This window comes from Gambusia affinis, linkage group LG23, assembly GCF_019740435.1.
Source record: "Gambusia affinis linkage group LG23, SWU_Gaff_1.0, whole genome shotgun sequence".
Taxonomy (NCBI): domain Eukaryota; kingdom Metazoa; phylum Chordata; class Actinopteri; order Cyprinodontiformes; family Poeciliidae; genus Gambusia; species Gambusia affinis.
This window is the reverse complement of record NC_057890.1, coordinates 4,870,918-4,892,145: the sequence shown is the minus strand read 5'-3', so window position 1 is coordinate 4,892,145 and position 21,228 is coordinate 4,870,918. Positions and strand designations below refer to the sequence as shown.

Here is a 21,228-nt window from a genome sequence, read left to right as displayed (position 1 = left end):
TCTTTGGGTGCATTCACACCAGTCTTGTTTAGTCTCCTTTAATCAAGGAGACTACCATATCACACAAGGTACGTCCATGCTGAAAATGAGCAAAGTTTATGCGAAGAAGGTCCTTTAATCAAGGAGACTAAACAAAAAAGTCCAACTTTTTATGATCCACTTGAAAGAATCGGATCATGAGATTCGTATAAATAACTAAGAATTGGAGACAAGTGGTTTCGAGCAATGAATCACCAGAGACTTAATAGTATTTTAAAAAGGCAATTGAAGGAGGCATTCTGGCAACTCCACTGGTGGCCTAGATTCTGCAGAGTCAATGGTGTTTGGCATTTTAAAGTCGCGGTGCTGTGTGTTTGCATCTGCCTGCGCTGGTCTCCTCACCAGCTGTGCCACTGCACACAAGGAAGGAGCCGCTGCCAAAAAGACAGAATACATCCCGAACATGGCGAGGCTTCCCCTTTCACACACACACACACACGCACGCATGCACGTCACACACATACACGGACAGACGATATTAATCGAGCTTTCATTTGCTTGTGAACACGTTCACCTCCAGAGTACTCATTTTTTAAAGTACGACTGCGATTCCCAGTTTGCCTCGTGTGCACATGGGTGTGCTGGTGAACAAACAGCCCAAGTGCACTCCAGTTTGATTGGTTCCTGTTATGACTCCATTATGCTGATGGCTTTGGTTCGGTTCCAGTTTTTCATTGTGCGCACGCGTATGTGTGTGAGTGTGTGTGAGTGGGATGACAGGAAAACAGTCGCTCTGCGCTGAAGCAGTAAGGATTATGGAAGTGTCTCTGCAGCGACACAGAACCGTGGCCCTCACTAGTTCACTCAGGCCCTTACAACCTTATGACCTGCGATGGGAAATATCTAACATTCCAGCAACGTAATCTGATCTGTTCTAAATCAGGTTTGTCAAAATCATTTTCATTTTGGGCCAAATCAAAAATCTGTATGTTCTTAAAGGGCCAGTTGTGCCAGAATGTATTGACAAAACCAATTAAAACGTCAATAAATAGCTGTTTCTCTGGGATTTTGGGATTGTTTTTGTGGTTTTGTTGCAATCAAAATGATTTAGAAATGTTTGTAAGACATTTTTACAATATTTGTGCTAAGTTCTCGTTTTATTTGGATGTCAGAAAAGTTCAACTTTGGTCTCGTCTGACCAGAGCGACTTCTTGTTTGCTGTGTTCCAACGTGCTAACCGGGTTTGGTTTCTCAGTTTTCCGGGTCCAGTTTTTCCACTACGCAAAATCCTTGTTTGTTTAAATTAAAATCCAACAGCACAATATTGATCAAAACAGTTTTATAGCATTTTTGGTTGTTCTTGCAAAATCTTAAAAGAAAAAAAAAAAAAGTTACAGAAGTTCATTCTAGGCGCTTTGTAATTCTTACATGCTAGTTTGCAAGTTGGGTCTGTGCCACATCTCTGCATGTTGTGCAAATAAGTAAAAACAAGTGGTTGTGGTTGCTGGTTTCTGTAAGTTATTGTAGAGTATTACATTAGACATCAAACTACTTTTACTAATTACTTTGGACAGTTGTGCGATTCTTTTCAACTTAGGTTAAATAACAAGTAAAAGATGACACAACCACAGTTAGAGTAAGACTCGTATCACACAAGGTACGTCCAGTCACTCGTGGAGCGGCCATGCTGAAAAAGAGCAAAGTTTATGCAAAGAAGGTTAGATGACAAACTTTTACCCTTTGGGGGCCCCAGGCAAAAAAAATAAAAAAATAAGAAAAACCGCATCTCGTTAAGCCGCTAAGCACTAAACTTCTCTGCTTAATTGCGAGGGAAACACAAATAATCACATAAAAAAGAAAAAAAAAAAAGAAAAGAAGTAAATAAAAACTCAAATATCCGTAAGCAAATCTGCAAACTCTTGTCGGCGGCAGAATGCAACGCCACACAACAGAGGAAACGGGAACTATAATAAAAAAATCAAAACAAAATGCTCCCCAATCCGTGACAGGCGTGGAGACAAATCCAATTATTCGTGTCTCATGTTGCAAATTTGTTCTAATGGTCGGAGTGAGAAAGTAAATAAACGCCTGTGAAGGGGAAACAAAAGAATGTGATTTCTAATTAACTTGAAAGAGGAACAGCAGGGCGACTTAGTAAACCCATCTTTCATCTGCAGCCTCGGACCACTCATTTGTTTGTTGCACAATGTTGTCTTCAGGACGGGTGTCAACAGATTTAACAGCGCAGAGGAAGGAGCTGCAGCATTTTCCGGCGTTTTGTCGATTTTATTGTTCATTAAGCTCCCTCCTCCTCCTCTCCCACTTGTTCCAGGCTTCATTTGCGCCATCTTTGGCTTTGAAGATCACACGAGGCTGAGGCAATAATTGAGTTTGTGCAATTACAACGGGCATAATGAGAGAATCCAGGAGTTTGCCTCGGCCCCTACCTCCGTCGCTCCGCCCGCGGGCCGACAAACTGTCACTTTCGCCCGCGTTGTGCTCTCCGGAGGACGGGAGGGGGATCTTATCGCGTCCGCGAGCGTAGCAGCATTCTTAGCACATACTTGCACGATGAAGCGGGCTGATATGCTAATTATTGACTTTTAGAAAGAAAACGCGTGAGGAAACTAACAGGAAGTTGAAAAGATAATTGCACGAACTAATCTAAGAGTTTGAAGGACGTTACGGAGATCAGTAGGATTGGATATGAAGCCATGTGTGACCATTGATCGTTATAGAGATAGAGGTTACAAAGCATCTCAATGTTACTCATTTTTAGTGATAGCAGCTGTGCTGGTGAGGTTTTTTCCCTTGTTCATTCAACAAGCTCATTATTTGTTGTTTTATAAAAGTGAATAATAATAAATGGGTGATATTTTGTTATGCTAAAACCACAATAAAACCGTGTTCTTGTCTGAACTACAATCCCCTGGTGTATTATAAGCCTGGCGGGCCACCAGGCTTTACTTGTGCCCCCACCAGGCTTAGCACTGCTTATTTATTTCAGTTTTTTGGCACTTTTTAAGACTTTATAGTTGATGTTCAGATATTAATCTCCCAATTTTCCAATGACACCTAATTATCAAGTGATGTTTTCAAATTTCTTGTTAACTCCAAATATTTTTTAACTCAAAAATGTCTGCCAAGTGCCCCAACCGCCAGCCTAAGCAGGTTTTCTGGCGAAAACCTTGTATTTGGCCAAGTTGGATTGTGTCCACTGTCCTTAACGTCCACAATCGGATCAAGGAAAGAGTTGGAGACATTGCAAAAAGTTAAACAAGCTCACAGAAATGTGAGTTAACTGATGTCATTGTAGTTTTTTGTAATCGCATTGCAATTACATTTTTGCCTGTTATCATGCAAGTCTAAGCCTATTCCTTTTTTTTTTTTTTTTTTGGTAAATTGCGGGTTTGTAAAATAGTATTTTGCTTTTGTTTTCTTTGTGTGATGTTGTTAATTTACCAAAATAAAGCGAAAGAGAAGTGAAAGCATATTCATATAGCAGAGCACGCCGGATCTAAATTCAATTTAGAGTCCGTGGGAAGACAGAAAAATGTGTTTTTAGACACGTTCTCTCCGGAAGTTGTTCACACAATATCAACTCGTTTCAGATTTTTCACTGATAATGAAGAAGAAGAAAAAAAAAAAAAAGACAGGTTTTCATTCTGCTCTTGTCAAGCACTACTTTATGTCGGGTTATCACAAAGCTCAAGTAAAATATGTGGACGCTTGTGGTCGTAACGTGGCTGGTGGAAACGCTGAACACTTTTGCAAGCGATGGTGAGATGTTATAGCCTACCCAGTGTGAAATCTCTTTCAAAAATTAAAGTTTACTGGATGTCTAGGTCTATATGACAACATCACCCGAAGGTTTGTTTGGAGTCCGTGATTAACCAGGCTTGGGAATATCACTAAACTGAGATATTCTTGGGGGATCTTCCTGGCTGCATGTCAGCTATAACTAGGCACAATGTTGAAATTACATTTAGTGTCCATTGAGTGTAGGATTCGAAACCTAGGGGGCATTTCCCCAGTATAAGTGATAAAATAATGATCACATTAAAGTTTATATGCCATCTAACATGCTCACAACACAATACAATAAGAGAGAATCAAGCAATAGTTAGCGCACTCATTAACCCTACTGGGCCAAAAGCCATTAGAAATCTGTTTAAATCTGAAACGCTAAGTAGACTGTTAGTGTGAGGGTTTTTTTTGTTTGTTTGTTTGTTTGTTTGTTTGTTTGTTGTTGTTGGTTGAGAAGACTATAATAAGTCATAATTTAATTCCTTACAGGACACCTCACTTATTATACACTTAGAGGAAGTTCACACAAACAGTAAGCTTGATAAATAGGGACCGAAGAAGGTTTATTTAAAACAACTTTGTGATTTTATCTCATTAAGTTACATGATAACTACTTGGATGACTGCGCGCCAATTCAATTATGGAGATAGAAGTTAATTTAATTTTTTTTTTGGTAGAGGGGGTATTCGTTAGGGGTTGCCTTTTATTTGCAATATTTATTATTACATTTTAGGTTTTTTAATTTAATTTGGGGATTTATTTTTTCCTACCTCATGCTACTCAGCTAAATCTTACTATCACTAAACACCCTAAGCTAAACTATATAACATAAAAGGAGACATTTGTGTTTACCCACTAACCTGTACATCTGTCAGTTCTGTTGCAATCCTTGAAGATAATCAATGCTTGTCTTGATTATCTTCAAGACAAGCTGCAAATTCTGGAAAAACACAAATCTGAATTATATTGAGTCGTATTTTACTGACAGAGAATTAGGAGTACTAAACCTGTCCAATGTTGTTAAGCAGATACATCATTTGAAGACGTACTTTTCTCACACAATTAGAACCTGTGGAGGTATTTCTTTTTTTTTTCTCGACAGAGCTTACGGCAACATTTGAAGTGATTATGTGTCGTGCAGAAAAGCAGAGAACTTTTTTTTTTCTTTTCGGTATTTGTTAATGGAAGATTTTTCTATGGAAAAACTATTTGGGAATATGCCAAGTGGAAATGTGGGATTTTATTGGGAAGATGGTAAAAAAAAAAAGAAATTGGAGTGAAAGCTCTTACTTTACCTCTCACGCCAAAAAAAAGGGGGGGAAATAAAAGATTTGTTGAAGTAAAGTGAGAAACACTAGGACATATTTCTCCCATTGTGACTTATTGATGTTATCTCTGTAGGTTAGCTCTATTTTAACACATTAAACTCTATTATATACAGTTCTTAGATGGTGTTAGGGGACTGGTTTGTACATTGTCCACTCAGAATAATAATAATAATAATAATAATAATAATAATAATAATAATAATAATAATAATAATAATAATAATAATAATAATAATAATAGTAAAAGAATTTTAAAAATAATGAATAAAATGACTTTGTATGTAAAACAGATCTTTACTTGTAACATCTGTTGACTTTCACAGCTTCCCTGTACTTTCGTTCATTATCGTTTTTTTTCTTTAAACAAACATACTTCTTAACTTTGCGAACAGAAATGAATGTAAAACAAGACTTGTCTGTCGCAAAGTTTCTTCCATTTTTGCTTCTTTTTGTCACAAATTATTGTTTGAGATTATTAATCAAAATATAATATAATCAAAATATATAATATATTATAAAAATATAATATAATGTAGCCTGAAGGAAAAACTATTAAGCCACTTTCAAATTTCATTTATTTAGGGGAAAAAAATCCCAAACTGGTCGGGGGAAAGCAATTTGCTATGTTTACATTTACCAAGTTGCAATTAGGGAGTCCAAAATAGTGAATGAGAGTAAAAAAAAGAGCAAGGAGTAAAGGCCGTAGCGGTGTCTCATCCCATACACATTTCTCTGGGACAAAGACTCGGCTGAAAATATGTGGAAATATCAGCCAGAGTCCAAAATTTCTGACCAAGGACAAAGTTATAAAAATGTTGAGATACACTAAAACAAAACAACAAGAAATTGTGAGCAGCCAAACACTTCTGAACAGTGTTTGCCAAGCATCTACTGAAACCATTCGCTTTATTGTGAACAGTGAAACTTTCCGGGAAGCTGAAATTTGTTTCTCCTCCAAACTCTGGCTCAGCTGATTCATCAAGTCCTCCCAGAACATAAAAAAAAGACATCTCATGTGCTAACTCTGGGAAGGTTAAAGGCTGAGCTTTTATAGCTGACCTCTTATTTTGTACAAGAAAAAGAGTTTTGTGAATTTCTTACTTTTTCTTCGTACACAATGTTTCCTATATGGCAGATCCTGCCAGAGCCAAACATCTCTTTAAGACGCTGCTGCTTCAGAGCCGAGCACAGCTGGCCCATCGTCAGGTATCGCTCCGACACTTTGAACTCATCCTTCAAAGCAGAGCAGCAGGAATTCAGGAAACCCGAATGCTGACCTTTAAAGTTTATCACCTCTTCTAATATTTCACTCAATAGCTTTTTTTTTTTTTTTTTGTCCAATTAGGTATCAGAATATAAATATGGTTTTGCATCACCATTCTCTACTAAAGGTACTTCTTACCCATTTTCTGGCAAGGTCCAGGATGCTCTGCCTAGTGACGCCTGGAAGAAAGATGCCATCTAGTGGTGATGTCGCAAGTTCCTCATCTAATCAAAAATAAGCTGTTATTGCAGAGTAGAAAGTTGAAACATATACACAAGTACTGTCAAGTGTAGGTCCAGTGATCTCCGTCCTCATTGATCCAGTGCAGAAAGATATTCATGGTTCCTCCTTCGGTTATCTGGTGGTTCTCTCCATACAGCCACAGAACCTGCTGACAGTCAACTAAGTCCCTCCATAGTTCCTGTAGAAATCCAAAACAATCACTTTAGCTTGGCTAATATTATCTTCAGTGTGCTTTACAAAAGCAAAATAAAAATGTTTTATTGTTTTGTCCACCTTACAGGTAGACAAGCTCTCTTTGCAGACTTTGACATTTGCTCCAGGTTCAATAGGGGTCTGAAGAGGCGGAGGCGCTTGTCGTCACCTCGGTACACTTTCAGGGCTTCAAAGAGCTCATTAGAAGAAAGAACCTATTGAAAATGATTCAAACGTAATCAGAAACATTATATTGGGCATACAAGAAAAAGTCAGGTCAAGAAAAGAACTTGTCTTTCAATTTGTATTTGACATTTCTGTCCATTCATTTTTGCAAAGGCCAAAATGTCTCCATCACAAATGAAGGATGTCAGTTTTAAAGTATCCTCACACATACTCAACTGGGTTTAAGCCTGGATTGGACCAGATATGCATTCATCTAAACTATTCCATTGTAGCTCTGATTGTACGTTTAACCTTGTCTTGTCAGAAAGTGAAGCACATTAAATTTCTGTCCAACGTGGCAAAAATGTAAACAGTTCAATGAGCATGAATACTTCTGCGAGGCTGCATACCTCATCGGCGTAATGCAGTGCTGAACAGGCTGGGTGAAGGGAAAGGCCCCCAAAGGGCCTGATGAGGGGAGTCTGCCAGCCCCCATTGGCGTTCCACTCCACGGTCAGCATGTGGTCCGTGAAGACTGTCCCAAAGTCAACCACATCTGGCTTCGCCTTCAGACTGGTAGAGAGCTGAACGATGAGGTTCTCAATTCTTACAGCTGCCTAATGAAGCTGTAAGAATTAACAGAGACAAAGACAAAACTACACTATCAGTTATTTCCAGTTATCCTCCTGGTTCCTGAGTCTGTCAGAGTTTTCAGCTTTGTTGACGCACCCAAGCAAACCACTGGCTTGAAGATGGACGTGGCCACTGGTGATGGAAAGTGTTGTTGTTTTTGGAATGTACCTCAGTTGTTTGTGGTCAACTTCAACTTACAGCCCAATGGTAGCACCAATGCATCTGTATTATTTGACTAGCTCCACATCAGCTCCTGAGATGGAGATCCTACCATATGTTTTTGTGCGGCTGAAAGTGACCGCCGTTTCTTTGGTCTTATCGACATTTAACTGCAATTGTCTTGTTTCTTCTCCACGCACTTCACTAAAGTCGAGTCAACAGCAAGAAGCAAATATAGAAAAGAAGGTATTCCTGTTGCAGGTCTTCTTGTGTAGAAGAAAACTACCAGTAGCCATTGCCCTGAACACACCAGCCCACAGACACCTATGGAGTGTGGGGACTGATACAAATTTCTGTCACAAAAATGCAACAACTACAGTTGCCAGACTCCAGATGAATTCAACTTTCTCACTGAGTGTTGCATTTGTTTCCATTTTTGTGTCTTTTGGAATTGAGGAGCAAAACTGCAAATGTTTCTTCTGCTGTCCAGACAAAAGATAAGAGAGATTGTTGTGGTTTCCTGCTGTTTTCCAAGACTGAGTCCAATGATCCCTCTGAAAGAGACACCTCCAGTTGACCAGGCATCAGCTATCTGTTGGGATTAGACCGGCCCTTCATCTTCTCCCTCCTGGTGCAGGACGTTGCTTGCATCCTAATCCCAGATTACAGTAAAGTACAGCACTTGTAAGGAATCAGTGAGCGTACTGCAGCTGTCTTTCCAAACAGTCTCTGCTTTCCAATTATTTGCCTCACAGTTATCATGGTTCTTCAGATATACTGAAATAAATTGATTGTTGCACTTCACAACAATCAGTCCAATACTGCAAGGCCACAGCAGGCCATTAACAGAGCTTTATGTTTCCGCATGAGTGCTAATCTATCACTGCTATTATCACTCACAGTCCAGTCAGAGTTTGGCCGGGATTATGTAGCTATAATTATTACCTTTGATGAGTATCTTGAGTGTGTAAGAAGGACTGAAGTGACATTTAAAAGGTTTGGGGGTTGTGTTTACAAAGTACAAACTCTTAGGCAAAGTACTTAAGGACCATTAAAAGAGTACTTGAGGTCTAACATCTTGGTCTTTAAGATCTACATCGGGTGTTAGCATAAAGGTTGCTAAACGTCCATTCAACTGGTCTAATCAGTAAGCAGAATTTGAAATATTCTAGCTAAATATTGGATTCAATCACTCCTTTATGGTTGCAATATTGCACACACTCAAACTACATTCAAGATTTTGATTCAGTATGTTGTGTAGCTCTACAGGCCAGGATGCAAACACTCAAAACCAAAGCCAATGCTTCTCCTTGGGAGAGCATGTTTCCGTGAGTGTCTGCACATGTCTAATCTCCACCTGAGCCTGCTGTCTCCCGCTCAGACGTTCAGGGTCAGAAAACATGCAAAGCTCCAGCGACTTAGCGTGAGCTGGGAAAGTGGATTCTGCTGAGCAGGTTGCAGAGGAGCAACAAGAGGACATGGGCAACAATGGAAACACACTCCTCACCTGTGAAAGAATGGGCATTTACTGTGGTGAACATGAAGCCGAAAGCTGAATCACATGCTTAAAAAAGAGGCCAGAGTCTGCTTAGAGGTCTGCCATTTCTTCGGATTAGCTTTTCATCTGTTTGTTGTCATAATAGGAAGACAGTAGCTCTTAAATCCTTTTCAGGGCTGATTTGGGCAACATGAGGGCAAGAAACGGTGCTGTAACAACTTCCATGTTGATCAACAAGGGAGATTTTTGAGTGTGAAGAAGTCAGGGAACCATGAAGATGCAATACCTGGAACTGCTACTGAGGGTAAGTGAGCTAAGTCTACACTTATAATATCTGTTAGGCAGAGTCCTTTACTAAAATCACGTTCTCTGAACCATCAAAGCAGATTTCTTCACCTAATACTGCTGCCAGTCATGGTGTAGTTTAGTGTCTGAAAGAAACATTAACAGTCTTAGCAATAATGAAATGCCAAAATACTGCCACTTCACAAATATCTCAAAGTTGGAGTCCCATAATAGTTGTATGAAGCCATTTAGGGTTACAGGTGGATAAACATTTTTTCTTAACTGTCTTTTTATTCTGAGAAATGGAAGCATTCTGCTATATGTTTGATATTCCATATTGATAGTCAAAACATAGCCCTGGCCGAATGCAAATGTATACAGAAGTTACACAAATATGATAAGAAAAACAAATGGGACATCTTGGTTTCCAATATAAGCAAATATGCTTGACCTTATCTCTGAAAAGGAACTCCGACTTTTACTTATTTCTTCTCGCAGACAATCCAGTCAAAAGTATATTTAGCAAAAGTTAAGGTGTTTTTAATTTACCTTAAGATGAGGAGATCTGTCCCAGCCTTAGGCGTTGTGATGAAATTAAACACTGTGCACCTTGACGTTAAACAGCTTACTGGTTCCTCGAGGGGAAGCAGTGTCATCGTTGTGATGTATACATTCAGAAACAAATTTACTATTACCAACTCTGACATACTTCATCACAACAACACCTGGGGTTCTTAGTGAGGTTTATGGAAGTACGTTTGAGGTACAGCTCATACGTTTTAGCCTGACATACTACAAATGCCGAAGGAAAAACTGCTGGCAAAACCGGACGAAAATGTTAAAGTTTCATCTCAGATACATCCTGATATCCAAATCTTAGCGTTTCCTTGGGTGTAATGTCTCAGTCATACCGCAAGGAGGTGCTACTGACTCATGTTCTGAAGCAGGTTTTAGTTCTGACAGTCTCTCGCTGCTTGTGCGCGTGCTCGATTTGTCTGTGTGGACAGTTCACCAAACATTTAATTATTCCTCCGTGGATATTTGTTCGGAAGAGACAACGAAGGTAAAATAATATATATATACTTACATTTTCGCATAAATTGAAAAATTAGGCATGCAGTCTTTATTTTGAGATAGATGTTTTTAAATGTTTGGTTACATTTCTGCGAAAATTAGAAAAATAAATTTAGACATACGTTTTGCTTATTAGTGAGACGCTTGTATTGCCGTTTTAATGCTATTGAATTAAAGCTTTTTTTAAATATATAAAAAACCAAAAAAAAACAACAACAACAAACGCATACATTTGTATTGTAAGAAAAAAATAGCAGTAAAATAGCAAATTCAGGTCAATTAATTGGCAGGTTTGCGCACCTGCTTCACCTATTTGACCACGAGGACAAAAGAAACATCCCTGGGAGCTTGCCCGGTTTAGCAACTTTTAATTTTGGCTTCCATTATTATGTTGTCTCTACCAATTTCCTCCTCTGCACTGTGTGCTTCTGACTCCTGATTTGAAAATCTACAGTTTATCCCGTGTGACTAGATCCTTGAACATCTCTTGTTAAATTAACAATCCAAAAACTCAAAATAGAGAGACCTCTGAGGTTTTGGCAGTTTGAGGATTGTTTATTGTATAAACTTGTATTTCTTAATTGGATTATTATAGCCAGGAAGAACAACTAACAAAAGCGAAACAGTTAATTCTAATATAACTAAAAAAAATAGTCAAGTGGACAATATTAGACAGAGGTTTAACTAGTTTGCTTTTAAAATTGCACGGAAGCGGGTAAGAAGCTAATTCTAAAAAAAGCAGTAGCACATAAGTAATTATGGCGATTTGTAGCTTGTCTTATCCAGACTAGGCTAACAGGAAGTTAACCACGATTAAAACTAATTAAGGGCCTTAGTCAATGGCACAATCATTTGTTTATTGTAGTCAACCTTTACCACATACTGCTAAATGTTATTTTTATGCTTGACCTGTCGTGACGCCATCTTTGGTCTCGTCACATTTGTCCACTTTAAAAAGTGTAAGAAAAAAAACGAGTAACATAAAGTAACCTCTTCACATATTACTGTAAACATTCAGGTTTGTAAAAGATCAAACTGCATGAATACTTTTGCAGAACTTTTTTACTGTTATTTTATTTATTTTTTCCTATCCCCCAGACCTCACCCTCTCCTCTAGTAAGGAATTCGGCACTTCCCTCAAACCATGAGCAACGTGGACTATTGCACGCCTCAGCCTTCACGTCGGCACAACCCCGTGGACAGCATTTGCCGCAAGCTTCAGACCATCCAGTGGCGTGGTGACAGGGAACCCAATTCACCCTTCCAGATCCCTAGACTCTCTTCCAGCAGTTACGACAGCCCTCAGTGCGGCCTCAGGCACAACCTGGAAGCCATCCTCAAGAAAGGCACCATCCTCAGAGACGAGGTGGAAAGGGTTCAAGGGATGGGGATGCCAAGCTCCCACAGCAGTGGCCTTGGTTCCTACGTACCCCTCTCAACTCCCAAATGCAGTCCATCCACACCAGCTAATGTCACATACACAATCACAAGCACCCTGGGAGAGAGGAGAGGTCCTGATGGCAGTGATTTAAAACATGTGAGGACATGGCAGAGGTATTGTTCAACACCCGCAGGCCAGTCCAGAGACTCCCCTTACTTTACGTTCACCCGAGGGCCAAACCCGGCGCAGACTGAGAGCGACAGCCGGAGCTCGAGTCCTCCTTTGTCCCGCACTTTCACGTCGAGGAACAGCACCCTCTCCTACAATGTGAACTTCTGCTCTGCAGACGCAGCAAATTCAGCAGAGTGTGAGCTGCCCTACCCCGCACTGGTGGTGAAAAGACTTTCCATGGGAGATGGAGGTAGGGGGCAGAGTCTAAGTGCCAAAGTAGATTCGTCTGGCTTTCAGAAATTGTTTGCTACCTTGATTTTTTTTGTTTTGTTTTTTGATCATCCTTATAATAATTAGATATTATGAGTATTAATTTGCCCAAAGTGAACCACAAATGTAATTTCTCTTAGGAAAGGTGTGTGCATTTATACATTAATTAGTTAGTTAGTTAGTGTATTCTAATTATTTCTAAATCATTAATGCTTTTTAAGTATCTCTAGACTTAGCAGAAAGTTTTAGCATCTCCTTGTTAAAAGCATTTTCGTCATATGAATCTCCACAGTAATCTTAAAATACAGCCCAGCTCTTATAATGTGCACAAAGGACATTACGATAAAGTTAACCTCTTTTCACTTCAGAAAATAAATGGAAGCAGTATGGAGGGTAAAATAATTCTTTCATCTTTAACATGCAAAGTGAAGCTTGATTATTTTTATGCAGTGATAACTGCTATGCATGTAAATAAATATGAAAACAAGGTTTGGATTAGGAGCCTGTGATGTGAACCTTTTCCCTGCTGATGTGAATGTCTAAACTTCACAGGATTGTTTTGTTCTCATTCAGGTTTTTATTAGGGTGAAGTGGAAAGTGTTTGGTAACTCACTGTTTGATTGACTGAACTTGAAGCAGAAACCTAGGATTTTTTGTTTTTTATTTAAAATTTTAAATAATTATCAAAGACAAAACAAGCACCAATCACTTTATTTGACATGAAAATTATTTTACAAGATGATATTGGGAAGAAAGAAAGAATGCTTCAAGTAATTCTTTCCGTGCAGATTAGTCCAGGAAATTGATCCATTTGCAGTTTATCATCCAGAAATTTAATTTGAATATTTTCTTTTAAGTAAATAAAAGACCCAATCCTCTACTTCTGTACTTTTTTTTTTGGTGAAATTTAACAGAAACTGTGTTTGGTCATTGTACTGTTATTTGCTACTGTGCCTAAAGGAAAATCATGTGCTTGCTGCGCTGCATAATTCAGGACACTCTGTCTGGTGTGTGTTGTATTCAAGCTCTTTCAGGGACGTCGGTTAACTCTGAAAATGGAAGAAATATGGCAGAAATCAGCCTCATCTGTGAAGAGAATCTGCTCGATACCATATTTCATGCTTGTGACACCCAACGCAGAGGTACGCCCTCTCGCACGCACACACTCACATGGGACATATTTGCTGGATCATCTGTCGCTTGTCAAACGAAAGGACTGTTTTTAGAATGTTTATTACATATAAGTAATTTACTGCCATAAAAGTTAGAGACCAACTAGCTGGTCTGACTATTCAGAAAGCAGTGATCTCCTGGGGTTTAAACATATAGCTTTTTTTCTGTACAAATAGAGAAAAAAATTAGATGAACGACTTGTTGAAATCAGAAGCGAATGGACAGACAGGAATGAGATGATAGAAAGACAACAGTACCTTTAAATAACCACTTGTTACCAAGGTATGCAGAATACGTCAAACCTTGATGAAGATGAGCCGTGTTGTGCCAATCGCTAACAAGAGCTACTTCTAAATACAGAGGAGCTGTGAAAAAATTAATTAATTGAGCTTCGTAGAAAACATATGGATTATGTTAATGCCTGGCATCTGCTTTATTCACTCCTGCTGTCTTTGCTCACATAAATTTCCAAAACAATGAATCTCATCCACACATCTTAAATGATTCATCAGCAGAAAGGAAACATGAAGCTTTGACTTTTTTTTTTAACCATTAAGTTGGAATAAATGGTACTTGAAAACATTTGTATGTTAACTACATTGCGACTGTATTTTAGAATATTATTCATGCCCCTGTTAGATGGCCCATCTAGAGTGCAGAGCTTATCTATGGAGGGAGGTTAAGACTGAGATCATGGCAAGAAGTGAAATGTTCAGATTTCCAGAGAAAACACACAAAATGCTTAATAGAAGAAAAGTTGGACTACCGTAAGGACAATGAGTCATGGTTTCTTGATTTTTGAGAAGGGTGTAAGCCCTAGATACAAATCATTTGTAAATAAACTTGTATAATCTCATGTAAAACTATTTTAGATTATGTTCTTAAGAGACATCTCTCATTTCTTATTAGAATCAGTCTTCTCTGATGAATAAAAATACTTTTTAAATCTAGTTATATGAATAATTTTCAGTTTTACTGTTGGAGCAGGTGAAAGGAAGGAGGTGGAACTCCTCTGTCATTGGTCTACAATTTAAAAAATGTAAAACTTTGACAGGGGACTGTTTATGTAACCACAAACTTAGATTAAGCCTGGACTGAGAAATCCTTTATGAACCCAGTTGTCAAAAAAGGTTCACTATCACTATGGTAACTGCTTTAAAGAAGTACTGGGTGCCAAAGTGGAAACGATCACTGTCCTAGAAAACCAGTAGATTGAAACTGGTGGTTTGTTGTGAGAGATAAAAAATGTTACAGGATTCAAACATCAGTTCTTTCAATCGACTGTGTTGGAGTTGTCAAAGATGTTCTCTCTCCTAAAACTTACTCACGCTTTCACACTCTAGGTAAAGTGTATGTGTCTCATATTGTCAACTACCTGCGTCACACAACCAGTCGAAGCTCTGAAGACAGTGGATTAGAGGAACTTTGCAACATGCTGGACCCAGAACGTAAAGACGTGTCCATTGATCTTGACACCTACCATGCTGTCATGAAGGAGTGGATAGACGACTGCCGCAATAGCAGGTACTGGGAAAATGTGGTTTTACTTTAAATAGCCTGTTTCTGTATGCCTGTCATCAGTTTTGGTTCATTTATATCAGTTTCTTTATGTTTAGCAGTTTTTGTATGCGCAATCCTCAATTTGAAATTCCAAGGTCTTGAACCTGCAACATAAGCCAAATTTGCAGCCAAATTTTCTTTTTTTTTTTTTAAATGGCGCCATACATGGGAGCAAACATCTCTTCCCCTTTAGACAAATGTGACTGAAATAGAGACGTCAGTAGATTACTCACCCAAAGCATATTGCATTTCTTAAACTCCTTGTTGCTTTTTCAGTTTATTTTGGGACGCTTGAAACTATTTTATAATAAATGACTGTAAAAATTAGTTCATGTTTTTTCACTTTGATTTTTGTTTTTTATGGCAGAGAAGTCTCAGCAGAGAACTACACCCAGGAAGACTCAATTAAACTCAAAGATGGTGCCTCTGGTGAATATTCATTTAACCGCCCATCTGAGCTGTAGATCCAAGATGTAGAGACTCGATTGGTTTTTTTGTGTGTTTTGCAGCCCGAAGGTCTATGTTGCTAAATATAACATCGGGAAGCTTGGAGGCCTTTGGTGGAGAGGCATCTAGAGTGGAATTGTAAGTGCCATTAAGTTACAAGTCCGCCAACTTTTTGTTTTATCTGCGACACCCAGTATTTTTCATATTGGGTATTATTCACAGACGAGTGTTCATGCTTTTTCATTTCCCCTTCCCAGTGAAACATCAGAGCTGGTATATTGTGTCGCTGATCTTCAGATGAGCAACCAAAAGCTTCAGGAAGAGGTACGGAAGCTGAAGCAGGTGGTGGAGAGCATGGAGGAGAGCAACCAGAAACTGGCAGAGGAAAACGAGGATCTGCGCAATAAAGCTAGGGTGTAAGGTTCTCCTAATTCTCTAACAAATGTGAAGTGCTGGCCTACTTAAGCAGCCAATTTTGGCCTGATTCGTCCCTCTTATTTTACAACAGAAACCAACAGCTTGCACAGAAGGAGAAGATGCTGAAAGAAGAGGTGGAAGAGATGAAGGCAACATTGAGCTGTACAGAAGAAGGGAGAGCTCGCGCCTCGGCACACAGCAAGCATATGGTTAGTCATGCATCTTGAGGCTGACGAAGAGATCTTTGGTGTTACTTAATGGTCCAATCTGTTCAGAAATTACAAAGCTTTGTGGTTTGAGTTTAATTAAAGCTCTTGTATTAGTTTATTAGCACATCACTAGTTTTTTTTTTTCTTACATTACAGATTATAAATATATCATCAGACTTGATTTACATAAATATTTAGTCTGAGGTTTCAAAATGTAAGAAAAGTGCATGGCATGCTCTTTGCTTGTGACCTATGTATGGATTTTTTTTTTTTTCCCAGGAGAAAGAAAATCAGAGCCTGATTACCCAGATTGCATCTCTTCAGGAGGAGGTACTGATTAGACGTTCATTTAACGTTGCGTAAATAACTTCACTTAACAGACATAATTACTGCAAATACTAATAACGTGGTCCAATCCGAACAGAACTGGCTGTTTGTTCAAAGGTCCAACTGATTGATTTTTCTAGAACTTTAAGATCACCATGGAGACAGACGAGCTCCAGAACAAAATAAGGGAGCTGTGTGACATTAATGCTGACCTTCAGGTATTTCTACCATTTGTCTATTATTCCTGCTACCCCCAATATGCACCACTGCTTGGTTGGATACGTCTAAGACAATTTTCTATAACATATATTCAGTCAATTAACATAAATTGTGAACTTTTAAAAGTATTTTTGCATAATAATAGTGTCCCACATTTATGTTTTTGCACTTTCCCTTTACCCAGCTGCAAAATCACTCCTTTGATGCCGTCATTGGTGAAAAAGAGTCTATTATTGTGGAGGTGAGTTCACTTATCAAGTGCACTGTTCTAAAGCTACTGTTAATCAATGCAGTCATTTTTTTTTACCAATAAAGTTAAAATCGGGTGCATTGCAAAACGTTTAAAACCTCTTAAATTTCGGCCTCAAATGATGCATTTTATTTCAATTTTAAAAAGTGAAAACATGAAATAATACAGCATTATAATGTGCAAGCATAACAGTACTAGATTGTCAATAGATTTTACATTATAAACAAATCTAAATCTGTTTATTGTGCACTTATGTTCCATTTTCTCTGATGTAAAGAAAACTTATGTAAATATTTTAGTAAAGACACCTGAAAGCATTTGTAGCTTTTATTGTGGTGAAAGATTGATCTGTAAACTGTTCACTCCACAGGTTTTTGGATTTTCTTTTTGAAAGAATTGGAAACCATGTCACCTTTTTTCCCTTTTCACAAATATGCACTGCTTTAAGATGGTCTCTCAAATGAAATGACCAACGATAGTTTTCACATTTCTACAAACCTCAAACCTGTACCGCTTACTTCCTGCAGAAGAACAGACAGATAAATGAGCTGAAGGCAACGGTCGAGGAATATTCTGCCATCACAGAGGTCAGCCTGGTAACATGCATCACATTATGAGTTATATATGTACTTAAATGTTTATTTCCCCCCCCCCCCCAATGTGATCTGCCATTGAGTTAAAGTCAACTGATAACTCTCATCCATGCCTAATTTGTTACAAAGTCAGACTGAAGACAAGAACTTAACCAAAAAAGATTTGTTATTTAAAACACATATGCCTTTTGTCATTTACTAAATCACTTGCTCTCTTTTGAAAATATATTGTTGACTCTCATTTTCTCTAATCCAGCTGCTGAGGAAGGATAAAAACAAGCTTGAGACCCAAATGCAGATGATTCTTCCAGATCTCGCTGGGTAAGTATTTCAAATTGTCTAGTTTGAAAAAAAAAAAAAAAAAACTCCTTTTTTTTTCAGAGAAAAAAAGTAAATGTTTTATTTGATTTATTTTTTTTTTTTTCAGAGAAAAAAAGTAAATGTTTTATTTGATTTTTTTTTTTTTTCTCCCTATACCCATTGCCCTGTCTGCCTCACAGGGCTAGTCTGGCTTTGTCAGTGGCTTACAGATTAAACCAGAGCAGCCTGGGATCCCTGCAGACAGAACTGGCTCTGGCACAGTCTCCACTGGAGGTCAGCACCCCTCCACTCTCTCTCTGTTTTGCTCAGTCTTCATTGTATAAAGTCCTTTTTGTACAAGCAAGGACTTGATATTCTTTACCACTCAGTCTTATACAAAGTGATGCATCTCATAGCTAACTACTGGAGAAATGTAATTGCTCTGGTTTAAAACACTGATCTGATACTTGAAAGCACACCTGTTGCCTGTTTTTATCCTTATCAGCATGTTTCCAAGAGGAAACCACTGAATATTAAACACTAAAGGTCTAGGATTAGTCATATGAGGGCACACCTTGTTGACCTCATATGATTGTGGATTCGGTTGAATTCAGTCCAGTTCATTTCATTCCAATGATTCACAAAATAATTCAACAGTCTGGTTCAGATTCCAGTCAACCTACATGCAGTCAAACTCAATACAGCTAAAATGCCACAAGAAAGAGTAAATAAATGAAAAACATCCCAAATTTTTGTTGCTAGTTAAATCTTTATTCTGATATCTGGTGTAATCCTTTGTGCAGAAGTTATAACATAGCCAAGCTTTTGTGCGGAAGGTTTTGCTAATTGATTGAAAAGAAAATCACTTCTGATTCCAGACTTCTGCTGGAGTGAACTATTTGTCCACCACAATGACCACGGTCTCTTCGCTGGACGAGACGCTGGACAGAGAGTTGTTTCTGATGCTGCAGGGACCAAACCCTGAACATGTTTCTCTGGAGTACAAGAGTCTCCTAAACAAACTGGTAATCGAGGATGATTGCATCTGAAACCATGAGCTGAACTTCTGATAAATCTGTTGAATTTTGAATAACCTGATCCCATCCAGTTTGAGCACAGCATACTGTTATATTTGCTATATTTTCACTGGCATTTACTAGTAATTGTAACAGTGGATAGTTTTGTCATTTTAAAAGTGTGGTTAATGTGTTTCTATAGGTGTAGAAAGACATAAAACCTGTGCTTGAAAACGGCAGTGCATTGCCACAGAGCAAAAGACTAGAAATGGTTTAATGATAGGTTTGGTTTAGAGCTGTATTTCAAATGAAGGTCAGTACTTGTGTCTTGAGAAATTTTGCCTTTTATTGTACTTCCTTGCTCTCTTTGTTTTTCAGAAAAGAGATTTCAAAGAAGAAGCCAGCTGCGTCTTATCTGCAGTTCAAAACATGATGGATAACCACACACAGTCCGACGGTAACACCGACCCTGATCTTCAGGTCAGATACACTCCAATTAATTAGAAAATCTTAATTATGGCTCCCTGCATCACCATAGATTGAGTAGTTCACTAATATTGCATGGCATTGTTGTGTACTTTACTGTTCAATTTCATTTAAGACATTCAGGCTATTTAATGTTGCTGGCCTCTCTAATATATCAATTTGCGAGAAAGTAGTAGTGGTATTCTGTAGGAGGAAATGACTAACTTTAACTGAGCTTGTAGTTTTGATATGTATCCATCAAAATTTTAGACTATTTACCTTCATGCAGCAAAGTAGAAGAAAATACAGAAATGGAAGCTGCTTCATGTCATGTTGAGTTTTAATTCAGTCTAGGATCTCTCCATCTCACACATCCTTTTATTTATTTATTTTTTGTTAATTTTATGATTAAATAAATCAGTGATTTTATTTATTTTTTTCTCTCTCTCCAGCAGAAATGTCTTAAATAAATAATTGACACCACAGGAGTTCACAAATGTTAAAAAGTCTGAATATTTATTTCTGAATTGACCACTTTTAAAATCTTGCTACCCAATCAAAGTTAAATAAGAAAACTTTGTGTATAGCTAAAGCTTTTGGTGAAATACTTTATAAAAGTCGACATGTTTTGCCTTTAAGTCTGCAACAAGCTATTTTCATACCCAATATGAGTCACAAAGTTCTGTGTTCTCCATCTTCCTCTTCCTCACATCGCTGTATCTGATCTCTCTTTCTCCCTCTCTCTCTGCTTCCCACACAATATTTCTTCTCTGGAGATCTCACTTATATAACTATGTAATAGGCTCCATCCAAGCAGTGCTGTTTAGTCAGTGTTGTACCATGATCTCAACCCACTCCCCTCCTCCCTTCCTCACTGTGTTTTTTTTTCTCTCCTTTCCCATCACCTTCTGTGTTACTGCCACTCTGCATTTATTAGCCTTCTACTGTCAAACAGCAAAAAGCATACCCAATGAGACTGAAAGCATTAGTGCACCTGAGCTGAAAGCGCTACGAGTTAGTTTTATGTTATGGTGTTTCAGTACGACAGGGAAAATGAGTATTTTTGAAACAAGATGCTACAGGTCGCTCAGCCTGTAGCATTTCATCTGCTGGAGAGACGGTGACCCCTCTGCGTTGTCCACCTGCAGACGGTGCAGGCTGAGCTCGATGCCAGGAGGGCAGACTGGGCTGTCGGCTTGGACCAGCTGGCTCAGTACACTGACTCGTTAGAAAAGGAGCTGATCAAAATGGCCGGCAACATGAGGAGATCCCGCACTGAGATCCTCCAGCTTTCAGTCAGGTGAGTGCATTCTGGTTGTCTGATCTGACTGGATGGGAGGAATTTGTGGATATCTGGTACAACAGCAGGGGGCATTAGGTTTAGAGTGATCTTATTGGATGAATCAGTTTCTTGTAGGCGGAGCCAGAATTATAACTTTTTCAGTACTGACTTTACCACCAACTATTCAAAATGTAGACTAATTTTTTAAAATAGATCATTTTAAATTGGATCATCTTTGACGTTTAAGCAACCCTAAAACTGTCAACCAGCATCTGCTTGCCCATTTGTTCATTCGTTTTTGTTTGCATGTTTCATATTTAAAGTCTGACCACTGTAGACATCTTGTCCATAAATTCATGGTAAAGTTTGTCAGAACCCAGAACTGAAAAAGTATAAAACTTTAACATAAAAAGTGTAGAAACTGTATTCTCTGTTCATTCTTCTCTTGAAAAAGTTAATTCAAGATCACAGTATCCCTTTTTTTTTTATTGCTTGTTCTTGGTCTCAGGTGGATAGTCAGT

General features: G+C 38.4%; 2 protein-coding genes across 10 annotated transcripts in view; one reads left to right on the top strand and one right to left on the bottom strand.

Annotated features, from left to right (window-relative positions):
• Nucleotides 1–1,627: 1,627 nt before the first annotated feature.
• Nucleotides 1,628–10,209, bottom strand: LOC122826806 (branched-chain-amino-acid aminotransferase, cytosolic-like). The gene is made up of 8 exons (XM_044109144.1): nucleotides 10,183–10,209; nucleotides 7,389–7,595; nucleotides 6,900–7,010; nucleotides 6,684–6,799; nucleotides 6,517–6,604; nucleotides 6,216–6,347; nucleotides 4,647–4,679; nucleotides 1,628–1,666 (listed from the first exon to the last, which is right to left on the bottom strand). Exons 1-8 carry the CDS (start codon nucleotides 10,207–10,209, stop codon nucleotides 1,628–1,630), a joined length of 753 nt encoding a protein of 250 aa, XP_043965079.1.
• The window catches only part of LOC122826628 (lymphoid-restricted membrane protein), a 31,648-nt gene continuing 19,718 nt past the window's right edge, over nucleotides 9,299–21,228 (top strand). For 4 of the 9 annotated variants that reach the window (XM_044108734.1, XM_044108736.1, XM_044108737.1 and 1 more), the window contains exons 1-17: nucleotides 10,507–10,616; nucleotides 11,726–12,429; nucleotides 13,475–13,591; nucleotides 14,966–15,146; nucleotides 15,550–15,611; nucleotides 15,692–15,767; nucleotides 15,887–16,045; nucleotides 16,138–16,255; nucleotides 16,535–16,585; nucleotides 16,723–16,800; nucleotides 16,986–17,042; nucleotides 17,579–17,638; nucleotides 17,901–17,965; nucleotides 18,145–18,238; nucleotides 18,823–18,969; nucleotides 19,339–19,440; nucleotides 20,574–20,725. In XM_044108734.1, coding sequence (XP_043964669.1) covers nucleotides 11,772–12,429; nucleotides 13,475–13,591; nucleotides 14,966–15,146; nucleotides 15,550–15,611; nucleotides 15,692–15,767; nucleotides 15,887–16,045; nucleotides 16,138–16,255; nucleotides 16,535–16,585; nucleotides 16,723–16,800; nucleotides 16,986–17,042; nucleotides 17,579–17,638; nucleotides 17,901–17,965; nucleotides 18,145–18,238; nucleotides 18,823–18,969; nucleotides 19,339–19,440; nucleotides 20,574–20,725 — 2,177 coding nt within the window. In that variant the 5' untranslated portion in view covers nucleotides 10,507–10,616; nucleotides 11,726–11,771. Of the gene's footprint in view, nucleotides 9,573–10,506; nucleotides 10,617–11,500; nucleotides 11,646–11,725; nucleotides 12,430–13,474; nucleotides 13,592–14,965; nucleotides 15,147–15,549; nucleotides 15,612–15,691; nucleotides 15,768–15,886; nucleotides 16,046–16,137; nucleotides 16,256–16,534; nucleotides 16,586–16,722; nucleotides 16,801–16,985; nucleotides 17,043–17,578; nucleotides 17,639–17,900; nucleotides 17,966–18,144; nucleotides 18,239–18,822; nucleotides 18,970–19,338; nucleotides 19,441–20,573; nucleotides 20,726–21,228 lie in introns of those variants that run through there. The other 5 variants (XM_044108735.1, XM_044108738.1, XM_044108733.1 and 2 more) reach the window with 4 other exon arrangements.